Below are 12,073 nucleotides of genomic sequence, written 5' to 3' on the forward strand. Positions count from 1 at the left end.
CTGCAAGGCCCGCGGGCCACTGGCGGCCCCTGGTACCCTTTCGTCCTGCCCCTGCCGTGCGACCCTCCGACAATACACAAAGGGCGAAAACACCCCCCAGCATCATCATCGCACTGCTGTTAAACCCCCAATGGTTTCAAATATGGCGAAAAGTTTTTTTGGTTTTGGCCATGTTTTTGTTTATTGTAGTACGGAGTTAGACTGATGGCCTTAATCTTAGTTGTCTTGTGGTTGTTGTTTGACTTGCATCCCACTGGGATTTTTGCACACAGCGTTGGTGTACGGTGCTATTTCAGGAATATTTTGATGTTTTTTTCCTGGATTTTCTGTTTGCACAGTCACCTAGTCACTTTAAGATGTTTTCTTGTTCATGTTTTTGTTTGTTGCGGTTGCACCCGATTCAAGAGCCGAATGGCTCACAGGGCTATACCAAATAAATGAACTATGAACTGCTGATGTCTCCTTCGGTGAAAGTGGCCTCTGAAAATTAGTGAAGGACCCACCGGTGGAGGGCAAGGCACAGCCCCACTGGCAGGACATTCCTCATCAGCGTTGTTGAGTGCACTACTGGACAGCAAGCGAGGTCCAAACCCCACCTCGACATGGTACTTGAGATGAAGGCCCACACAGCATCACAAACCACGTTGGTTTCCATCAGAGCCGTTTTGACATTTTTCCTTGATTATCTAAATCACAAAAACGCACGAATAGTTTAGCGATGTTTAATCACCAAAACAGTACACGTACGTACTCAATACACACATTTTTAGATTTTATAAGCTGACACCGTCGTAATAATTCTATTCTATATAGGATCTACATTGCACCCTTTCCACGAAGTAGGGAATCACACTACTCGCACTCCTCACCATTGTGTGTGGACCTCCCACCAGCAGCCAGAGGAGAGACATCACCAACGCAAGCTTTCATATGGACCGCTCTCAATCGCTTCTGTTACGCAGTTATCTTGGCCGTAGTTTCACTGTTGTCCTCTGCTCTTTAATTTTTTCTGCTTTTGCCACTTTGGCCATCCAGATGACTCTTGCAAAATGAAAGTCGCTCCAGGCCTCGAGTTCTCACCCTGGTTAAACAAAACCATCTTGAACCTGAGTCACTCCCTTAGGACAACTTACGCAATACCAGATGGTATAGTGAGGGAAAAAAGTATTTGATCACCTGCTGATTTTGTACGTTTGCCCACTAACAAAGAAATGATCAGTCTATAATTTTAATGGTAGGTTTATTTTAACAGAGACAGAATAACAACAAAAAAATCCAGAAAAACGCATGTCAAAAATGTTATAAATTGATTTGCATGTTAATGAGGGAAATAAGTATTTGACCCCCTCTCAATCAGAAATATTTCTGGCTCCCAGGTGTCTTTTATACAGGTAACGAACTGAGATTAGGAGCACACTCTTAAAGGGAGTGCTCCTAATCCCAGCTTGTTACCTGTTTAAAAGGCACCTGTCCACAGAAGCAATCAATCAATCAGATTCCAAACTCTCTACCATGGCCAAGACCAAAGAGTTCTCCAAGGATGTCAGGGACAAGATTGTAGACCTACACAAGGCTGGAATGGGCTACACGACCATTGCAAAGCAGCTTGGTGAGAAGGTGACAACAGTTGGTGCGATTATTCGCAAATGGAAGAAACACAAAAGAACTGTAAATCTCCCTCGGCCTGGGGCTCCATGCAAGATCTCACCTCGTGGAGTTGCAATGATCATGAGAACGGTGAGGAATCAGCCCAGAACCACACGGAAGGATCTTGTCAATGATCTCAAGGCAGCTGGGACCAAACTCACCAAGAAAACAATTGGTAACACACTACGCCGTGAAGGACTGAAATCCTGCAGCGCCCGCAAGGTCCCCCTGCTCAAGAAAGCACATATACATGCCCGTTTGAAGTTTGCCAATGAACATCTTAATGATTCAGAGGACAACTGGGTGAAAGTGTTGTGGTCAGATGAGACCAAAATGGAGGTGGACACATTATACCTTCAAATCTTGGGTAAGAACATCATTCCCTCAGCCAGGGCATTGAAAATGGGTCGTGGATGGGTATTCCAGCATGACAATGACCCAAAACACACGGCCAAGGCAACAAAGGAGTGGCTCAAGAAGAAGCACATTAAGGTCCTGGAGTGGCCTAGCCAGTCTCCAGACCTTAATCCTATACAAAATCTGTGGAGGGAGCTGAAGGTTCGAGTTGCCAAACGTCAGCCTCGAAACCTTAATGACTTGGAGAAGATCTGCAAAGAGGAGTGGGACAAAATCCCTCCTGAGATGTGTGCAAACCTGGTGGCCAACTACAAGAAACGTCTGACCTCTGTGATTGCCAACAAGGGTTTTGCCACCAAGTACTAAGTCATGTTTTACAGAGGGGTCAAATACTTATTTCCCTCATTAAAATGCAAATCAATTCATAACATTTTTGACATGCCTTTTTCTGGATTTTTGTTGTTGTTATTCTGTCTCTCACTGTTCAAATAAACCTACCATTAAAATTATAGACTGATCGTTTCTTTGTCAGTGGGCAAATGTACAAAATCAGCAGGGGATCAAATACTTTTTTTCCCTCACTGTACATCCTACATGCGCCTAATTAGGCCACGACAACTTCGACATCACCCCTGTGGACACTTCTATCACCGTGTGCCCCTGGACACCGCAGCACCACAGAGCAGCCGCCACACACCAGACCATCCGCCTGCCAGTAGCCCTGGTGAAGATGACTGCAATCCGCAATCTTCCAGTCGTCATGTGTAGAAGTAGCCGTTGTAGGTGCTCTTCTTGTGCCGGTCCTTGACATTCACCTGCTCAAAGGGGCACTGGAACGGCAGGGGAGACGCCGCTTCAGCGTGTGCGGCCGTGTGCCAGTGTCAACGTGAGGGTAACCACATCCCTGTGTCCGCGTACATCGTACACGTACACTTAGACACGGTTGGTACTCAAACACCAGCATACATCGGCTCGGGAAATAAGAGGGAATAAGAGGGAACGGAGGGAAAAGGAGTGGAGAAATGGGAGAGACGAGGGAGACAGATGCTGCATCAGGCCATTTATGGAGACAGTCTATTGTCCTATCATCTTATAGCGTCCCTGGCACGTAGTCATATGTTACACAGTGGCAGTGGGGGGTCGCAAAATGCCGATTTATTACTAATAAACCCCAAGGATCAGATCGAAATCCCTAATTTCGATCGGAACATTGGGGGGGGGGGCACGTGCCACCCCCCCCCCCCCCACTGGCTCCGCCAGTGCATACAGTGGTTCGTCAACTGGGGTGCGCGCACCCCCTGGGGGTGCGAGACACGGCCAGATTTGTTTAGAAGGTAAATCATCGAAAACACAAATAAAGCATGGCCACGTAAGTACAACTACTTTGTTTCATCAAGCCCCATGCATTTATTAACACTACAAAAGTTTTAACCATCGAGAACCAAAGAAGTAGAAGACTGCAGTAATGGGGAAGAACCACTGCTCGAATAGAATGGTGATGACACAGCAACTCGGTCGCCACGTGCGTTACTTTTCGCGCGCGTTCCTACTGCTGCCGTGATCATTGGATAAATCAATGGTGTGCGCGAATACAGGACAGTGTGAAAAAGAGCTTCATAGCTCATCGGATCTTTTTCCATGAATAAATAAAGATTCTGATTCTGTGCCCAACCGGGGGTATGTGAGAGTCGCCTCTGGCCCTCGGAGAGGAGACGCATGTTGAACGTCATTCACGCACCATACGTAGCCAACCGTGCTCATCGGAGGTGCGGGGGAAGGACAACAAACTAAACACAACAAGCAGTTTTAAAGAGCCATTCAGAGGTTTTTTTGGGTTAGATCGTGTAAATATAAACGTGTCCTTGAACCCGCCGCCACCTGACACAGCCAATTAGTAAAGGTTTGTCACGTAAACAAAACGTGCCAATTAGTTACTAGATCAGCACACCGGTGTGTTGGAGTATAGCCACAACATCTACAATTCGAGTACTGTGACGTTTCACCGATAATTACAACCAGCCTCACCAGGCGACAGCCAGAAATATGGAGAAATCCTCCTGTTTCGCGGTCTTAAATAGAGGGATCAGTTTTAAAGACATGCATTTTCAATCTAGATTTGAAAGTGCATAGCTCCAGTGCCTTCCTCATATTGGAAGAGCGTTCCAGACGGTTCCCCACCCGCGCCGTGGGACCGTGTGCGTGTGCTGTGCGACTGGCCGCTGCGTGCGTGCGTACGTACGTGCCTGCAGGCCGAGCCGCAGCACTTCCCGCGCAGCAAGTGAGAGCGGCTCGTGAACACGGAGTAGCCGGACACGGGGTCCACGTACGTGTCCTTGCCTGCCTGCACGCACGCACGCAGCGTTTCCATTCCACAAGGTCCCGCGCGTGTCAGTTACTGCACTACGATGGTATATCACAGTTCATTGAGTCATCGATGGTGGACGGCAGGATGGGGGTGGTGCAGTGGTGACACTTGTACATCACAGCAAGAAAAGGGCTGACTTCGATTCCAATTTCGGGTGCCTTTGTGTGGAGTTTGTACGCTCTCCCCCTGTTCTGAAGTTTGTGCGTATGTGGAGTTTGTATGTTCCCCCACCCCCCCCCGTTAATTCTCCCCGCTCTGAAGAGTGTGAGTTTGCATGTTCTCCCTCTGGTCCACACAGGTTTCCTCTGGGCTCTCTGGTTTCCTCATAAATCAACAAAACAAAAGGCACACGATAAAACAGGTGTCGGCCAAGACATCCCCAATGGTGAAAAATTACCTGAAAAATTACTCAACTGCGATCACATACAGCAACATCACCCCCTTACGTCGTCCCAACATCACAATCTTGAGGCCAGATGGATGGCGAAGCCTTACTGGCAAGACCTTACTGACAGAGCGCCACAGGACACATAGCTCTTGTGGGTTAGGGGCCGTCCATAAATGACGTCACGCGATTTTGTATGATTGACCCCCCCCCCCTTTGTCACACGGCGTCACAAAAAGCCAGACCCCCCCTCAAATATGACGTCACAAAGCTCTGCCCCCCCCCCCAAAAAGATATAAAACATGCTTCAAATCGCTTTAAACTATTGTCATTGTCGTGCGTATTTAATGTGGCGCTGCACTCTGATGTTGTAGGAGAAAACATTTATTAATAAATTTTGATTTAAAGCTTCCGTGACTGCAGTAATTCATATTCTTAGCTCTTTCGATAAAGTCACGTTGAAGGGAAACAATAAAATAATAAAATATATAACAATTAAAATTCTCACGACGTTTCAACCATAACGCAAACGGTCATCATGGCAGCATCAGGTGATGACCGTTTGTGTTATGGTCGAAACGTCGTGAGAATTTTTATTGTTTCATATATATTTTATTATTCTATTGTTTCCCTTCAAAGTGACTTTACCGAAAGAGCTAAGAAAATGTATTAATAAGTCTATTTAACTAAGTATAACGTGTTGTCTATATTTATTTAAAGTTGCGCAATTTGATGTCACGTCACATTTCTTAAACCCCCCCCCACCCCAGGTGCGTGACGTCATTTATGGACGGGCCCCTTAGCAGGGTCGAGTGACTGCTGGCTGTGGGTGTTACCCGTGTTAAAACTACTCAAATCTACTCAGCGCTCTGCTCACTTCTCAAGGAGAAATTTCCATGGACAATACTCCCGACACCTCTGCTCATAACGCACGTTTATGGATAAAGATGCAGCCCCTGCAATTGCACTATCACACCAATGCTGCCGGGACTTCCACTACGTATGTCGAACTTCTTTCGCACCGTACGTAGCCAACTGTGCTCATCGATAGCTCGAGAGAACCCCTTCACAGGGTGTTTGGCCTACTTTTCCACGCTGGCCAGACATCTTAGAAGAGGTGGAAGTGCCCACACTATACCCCCGCCATATCAGACGTGTTGATCGACAAACTATCGTCTACCCATTCACACTGCTGGGTGGACAGACGCAGAGCATTTAACACAAAAAAAAACTTGCACAATGGTTTCAAATGCCGTGCCAGGAGTTCGAACTGACGACATCTGGATTGCAAGTGCAGCGTGCTGCTATTACACCACAGTGGCAGCATTCAATTTCTGTTCGTCTAGGAACAAAGTGTAGAGGAACGCTTCCTTAAGAGTTCCAAGGAAACGTGTAGGACCCTATTATGCCTGCAACTGCTGGGTCACAAGTCGGTGTGCAGGGCTGTGTTTTCACCAACACAACAGGGGCGGCTGTATTATTGTGATATTATTATGCTTGTTTACCCAAGGTAAGCCTCAAGGAGTCTCTCTTTTTTAGAAGGTTCATGCTAAGTATAATTCCAATTGAGTGATTTGTGGTGCCATTTTTAGAATTTGGCAAATTTGGACCGTGACGGCGGCATAACGCTTGACCTGCTCTTGAAAATCCTGTCACAGGGTCTTTTAACACCCACTGTGAAGCAGACGCCAGGTATTTTTGGTGGTTAAACACCGGCAGTAATAACCAGGGCGGCCGATTGGAATCAGACCGTGAACATCTGCAACAAGCGGCGAATGCGCTACCACGTCACAGGGTAATGGATGGTGGGGGGGAGGCGCTTAGGGTGATATGCGAGGGATCATCGAACATCTAGGGCAGTGTTCTTCATTGCGAGGCCATTGCGGGCCATTGGCGGCCCTGGAGTGCGGCCCATGACATGCGGCCACCCGACAATCCTAATATATAAACACCTAGGTCTGTGATTTTGTCATTGTGACTAACGCGGCACGGATTGGTTGAAGTGCCTCACGTGACCGGGACCAAGCAGCCAACCAACGCTTGGCGGGGCTATAGAGGGGCGGGTGAAAGTCCGCATCGAACCAAACCCCCAGCAAGGCCATCTACTTAACGACGAGAGGAAATTCACACGAAATGCCGTTTTCAATTTAGTTATTCCAGATGTAAAATAATATAAGCTTTCAATGAAGAAATAAAATTATCTAATTCAAAACATAATACAATTCAAAGATGTTTCATTTTAAAGCTTCAAAACGGAGTATCGGGTGCTTGCGCGAATCTGTCGTTCGTGTGCAATTTTTTTCGTGACATTCCTGGCCGAAGGCCGTAAATGGTTGTGAGGGGTGCCACAGGCGCCCCCGAACAATCCCTAGGTACACAAATGTGAAAACACCCCCCTTGCAGGCAGTGCGGCGGCCCTCACACTTGTCGGCGAAAGTGCATCCCCTGACTCTGCAAATGAGTCAACACTGATCTAGGGCCTCATGACCATGCAACTGTAGCACCACTCCTGACAAACGGGCGACACCGACCGTGTCATCACACCCGCCGTGTTTCGTGCTGAATTAGCAAAACCAAGCACCTGCTCCAGGCCAGCGTTAAAAGCCACCCGACTGCAGCGTTCTGGCCGGATGTGAATAAACCAGGCGGCCCATTCTCACAGACTGTGGCATCATCCCACTGCCTGCGCATGAGAAGGATTCTCAGACACTTGACAACGAGGTGGGGGGGGGGGCAGCTTAGCAACACTATTGAGGAAGTGCGTCGGCTTTGCTTCTCCACTCCACTACCGACAGTGACACGTTGTACACGTACAGTCCTTTTGTCAACACACTGCTGGACGAGGGCCCGTGTCCACCCCTGTGTGGTTCAGTGGAGTTGTTTCACCGTGCTTCACCACGCTGCACAGTGCGGGTCGGTGACGTTGGGGAGCGCAGGCAGCGGAGTGTAGCACGGTACAATGAACTTTGTTGCACTGCCCTTTGCCAAAAATGTCGGAATCAATGGATGTATTCATACTGGAGGAATCTGATGAGCTATGGAAGCTATTTTTCACAGATGTCCAGTCGGGGTGGGTCAGAACGTTACAAAAAAATAATACGAAAACAGGATGAAAGTGAAAAAGTGTCACGTTTACAAAGGACAAATAATTCACCACTTTAGCCCACCGGTGTGTTGAAGAGTGAATCAACATCATTTAAAATTTGAGTACGACGTTTCGCTGGTAATTACATCCAGCATCATCGGGCAATTTGCCAGAATGGTAAGGCCTTCCACTTGCTCCCGGTCTTAAATAGAGCAGCAGCAGGGTGACGTCATCATTTAATTCATTCAGGGGCAGTGATTTGAGGCGGAGAGGGGTATTGTAATTATATAATCGATTGGTAATCATTCAATTGTTATTCATTGATATTTGTTTCCCTTATAAAGAATTGTGATTGTATTACATGAACATTTTTCTTTATTTAATAATACGCTTCCAGGCCGCACTAAGCCTGTAGCTGTCAAACTGACAGTGATTCCACTCTGTTCCTGCACGTAAACAGAATCACACGCGAGCACAACGGAGACGCACCAGACAGGCCTCTGTGTGGTTTCTCAGAATTTTCTTCTCCTCCACTGTCAGATTGTTGCCTTCCATTGCAGCCGCAATGTTTGTATCTTTGGATTTCACTTCCGTCACCTGCACACTCCACACACACGCGCGCACACGCACGCGCGCAACTTTCGTTCGAATGCAATTGGAAATAATTCGGGTGAGAGCCTGCGGAGATTCACAATGCATTTTACAAGGTCATAAGCATGTTTGTCATGACGACAAAAGTGGTAAGGCCATTTATGCTTCCCCTCCAATGAATGCTGCTCGCGACGAGTGGTTGATTGTGAGCGACCGGCAAAGAGGAATCGAGTACACATCAGCAGCAATGTGGACAGTTGAAATATGAATTTCCGAAAACCATATCCCACATTGAATGTCAAAAATAATAACGAGATGCCATACATCAAACAGGCTGTGTGTATGTCATGTCTTATCAGCCACATTCCCATATCAGGGCAATGCATTGTTGTTTCGGTGTAGCCGTTTCCACCCAATTGTAAACGTCGCAAAAATTCAAACCTAACTTGTTTTTCCTCCCCCCAAAAAAGAACGAACAAAAACCAGGAGCAGTTTCGCTGCTCTTCTAATGTGCAGTTGCACAAGGGTGCCACCACCTTTGATGGCAGTACGTTTCATCTCGTCGCAACATCTGGGAAAAAAAAATTCTGCACAAGCGCCAGGCTCACGCCCCATTCATTGTGCAATTTTTTTCCGACTGAAATCCGACTGGGGCCTCATTATTTTAGCTGTGAAGGCCGACTGAGCAGAGCAGCTCACTTTACAAGGACAACCACAGCTGAAGACCCTCGGCAGTGGCCGCAACAGAACTTTCTGCAAACAGGGCAAACAATAAACAGTGCTTACGTACAAATCAAAAACAGTGTCAACAAATCCTGTCACAGATATATGAAAAAGAAGTGAATACCTCAGTGGGCTTTGCCTGGTAGAATGGGGATGGTTTAGTTTTATTTGTTTGTATATGGGTTATTTATTTACCTTTCTTGTACTATGAACTACTATCACGTGTCTTTGTACTGTTTGTTGCTGTAACGTCTTTACCCGCCCCTACTGGACATCTGTAAAAAAAGAGCTTCATAGCTCATCGGATTTTTCCATTATAAATGAATATTTTCATTTTTTATTAAACACTCAGATATAATGCAGCTGAGTGACAGCATTCAGCAACTGCCGAAGACATCCTGCAGCATGGCCAGAAAATGTTACGAAATGATCACAAGTCTCTCTACTCTTTGGTCAGAGTGCACCAAGTAATAATCCGAGTGACGTTGAGCAGCTTGAGCTGGATCGAGGAGGAAGGCAGGTTACTGTAACAGACACTGAAGTTGTCACCCAGAGGTGAGCGATGAAGGGGCAGACCCACGCCCAGTTGGTGGCATAATATTGTAAATAAGACTTGGAGGGTCAGGCATTGACTGTGCTGCAGGATCTGGCAGAATGAAGAATGGTGAGATACAGAATCAACAGCATTGACCGTGACAGTGGGTTTGTGAGATGTGGTGGTAGCAACGGCATTGACTGTTTGTAAAAGGTTTATGGGGTTTTTTTAAATAATCATTTTAAAATACAGTAAAACCTTGGATTGCGAGCATAATTCGTTCCGGAAACGTGTTTGTAATCCAAAACACTCGTATATCAAAGCACTCGTATATCAGTTGTGTTCACGTGACGCTCGGCAGTACAAAGCGTACACGTGCACCACTCGTATTGCAAGACCTCGCTCGTTTATCAAGTTAATATTTATTTAAAATTGATGCTCGTCTTGCAAAACGCTCGCAGACCAATTTACTCGCAATCCAAGGTTTTTACTGTATTGCATTTTACCTATGACATTACGCACACAGCCGTATGATGACTGGGCTTCATCAGTGAGATGCGGGAGATGAGGGGACCCCAAGTTTTTCTAACAGAGTACCCAAAAGGAAATGTCTCATGACTTGGTGCCGGTTGCAGAGAGATTAAGAACGTTTTATTCAGACATTGAAACAACACCAAATGTTATATTTTAAATGATGTCACCTTTTCTGCTGGCTCCACCGCTTTGGCTGCATGCTCAATACCTATTGGGCGGCCACAGCGCCTCACCCGTGACATCACCACAGCCAGGAGTCTCATGCGCCAGTCACTTGAGGGCCAGGGGCTGCAGAAGAAAATATTTTTCCTCTGCGTCGCCTCCACCCCCAAAGGAAGGCAAACGACACGGTCTGCGAAGACAAAAATAACACCAATTTAAACTTGCACGCACGGCAACGGTAGACTTCAACTGAAGAGACGGGATATTACCAAAACAAATAGGTCACTTTTGTAAGTTAAGATTCATCCTGGTATCTTGTTTGAGTTCTAAACCTGGTGAAAGAAAATAACACTTGAAACTGGTGACACGGCTCCTTGAAACGGCACAAAGGAGGGTGAGAGGTGGCTTCGGGTCTAAAGTAATGCCCTGTGTATGAGAGATAAGCGAGCGATGGTGAGGTCCCGAATTAAAATCACAGTTCCCAGCTGGAGACCAAAAAAACCCGTGTTCTCAAGCACAGCGTTTGATAGTCACAAACTGCACACACCAAAGCATGCGTACAGTCCAACCCATTTCCTTCGGCACTCACTGCTGTCACGACAAATTCTGAGGGCCCATTTGACTTTGCACAACTTTAAACTGATACGAGTTGCTTCAAGGAAGAAGCGTGACAGGCTTTATACTTGAAGACACAAACCTGCACTCTGTGTTCTGGGCTTTCTCACCTTTGCCACGTTTGAACCTTTGCTAATGAGGAACACAACCAAATTATCCGTGCCATGATAGCACTATAGTTACGTTTAACACGAAGGCTTTCGTGACCAATATTATCCACATATTTAAGAACGAAACAGGAGGATTTCTCCACGTATCTGGCTGTCGCCTGATGAGGCTGGTGGTAATTACTGGCGAAACGTCGTACTGCAATTGCAAATGTTGTGGGTTTACTCACCAACACACCGGTGTGCTGTACTCGTAACGCATTGGCATGTTTTGTTGACGTGACAAACCTTACTAAATGGCTGTCGGGTGGTGGCGGGTTTAACGACACATTTATATTTACGCGACCTAACCGAAAAAAAAACCTCTATTATGTATTATCGTTACATCATGTCAAAGTTACTACCCATACATTGCAATGCATGCAGCTTACAACCCTAGTGTACACAAGCAGCGTGCTTAGCTGTAACTTTGAAATAAATAAAAATCCCATTACCAAACCTTCAAACTCACGTCTGACAGGACCCAAGACACTGCCTAGGCACACAGCTGCAGAGGCACGAGACAACGGTGATAATGTGACTCAGGGAATTCATAATGGCTGCGTCAAACAATCACAATGTGAGAAAAAAATAAATAGGTTTTATCCTTTCTGGCAATACAACAGACGTTAAGATATTCTTGGTTCTTTCGGTAAAGTCACGTAGAAGGGAAACAATGAAATAATATTTTATTGTTTCCCTTCTACGTGACATTACAATAATAATATTGTTTCCCTTCTACGTGACTTTACCGAAAGAACCAAGAATATGAATCCCCACAGTTACGAAAGCTTTAAATCAAGATGTTAAGATGTTCAAACACCAAATATAAACCTTTTGCAAGAAACCATGTCTGCATTAAACACATTCCTGCGGAGGGAGCTGGTAGGAACGTTGGGTTGCTCGGTCAGTGGCCAGGGTTAACGGT

General features: G+C 46.2%; 1 protein-coding gene across 1 annotated transcript; it reads right to left on the reverse strand.

Moving 5' to 3' along the window:
• Positions 1–708: 708 nt before the first annotated feature.
• On the reverse strand, positions 709–8,493 carry LOC142905353 (uncharacterized protein C1orf53-like). The gene is made up of 3 exons (XM_076069362.1): positions 8,329–8,493; positions 4,244–4,345; positions 709–2,834 (listed from the first exon to the last, which is right to left on the reverse strand). Exons 1-3 carry the CDS (start codon positions 8,392–8,394, stop codon positions 2,763–2,765), a joined length of 240 nt encoding a protein of 79 aa, XP_075925477.1. The 5' UTR covers positions 8,395–8,493; the 3' UTR covers positions 709–2,762.
• Between the last annotated feature and the right edge of the window lie 3,580 nt (positions 8,494–12,073).

The sequence above is a fragment of the Petromyzon marinus genome, chromosome 24, assembly GCF_048934315.1.
Source record: "Petromyzon marinus isolate PM22_M1 ecotype Great Lakes invasive population chromosome 24, UKy_Petmar_22M1.pri1.0, whole genome shotgun sequence".
Classification (NCBI taxonomy): Eukaryota; Metazoa; Chordata; class Hyperoartia; order Petromyzontiformes; family Petromyzontidae; genus Petromyzon; species Petromyzon marinus.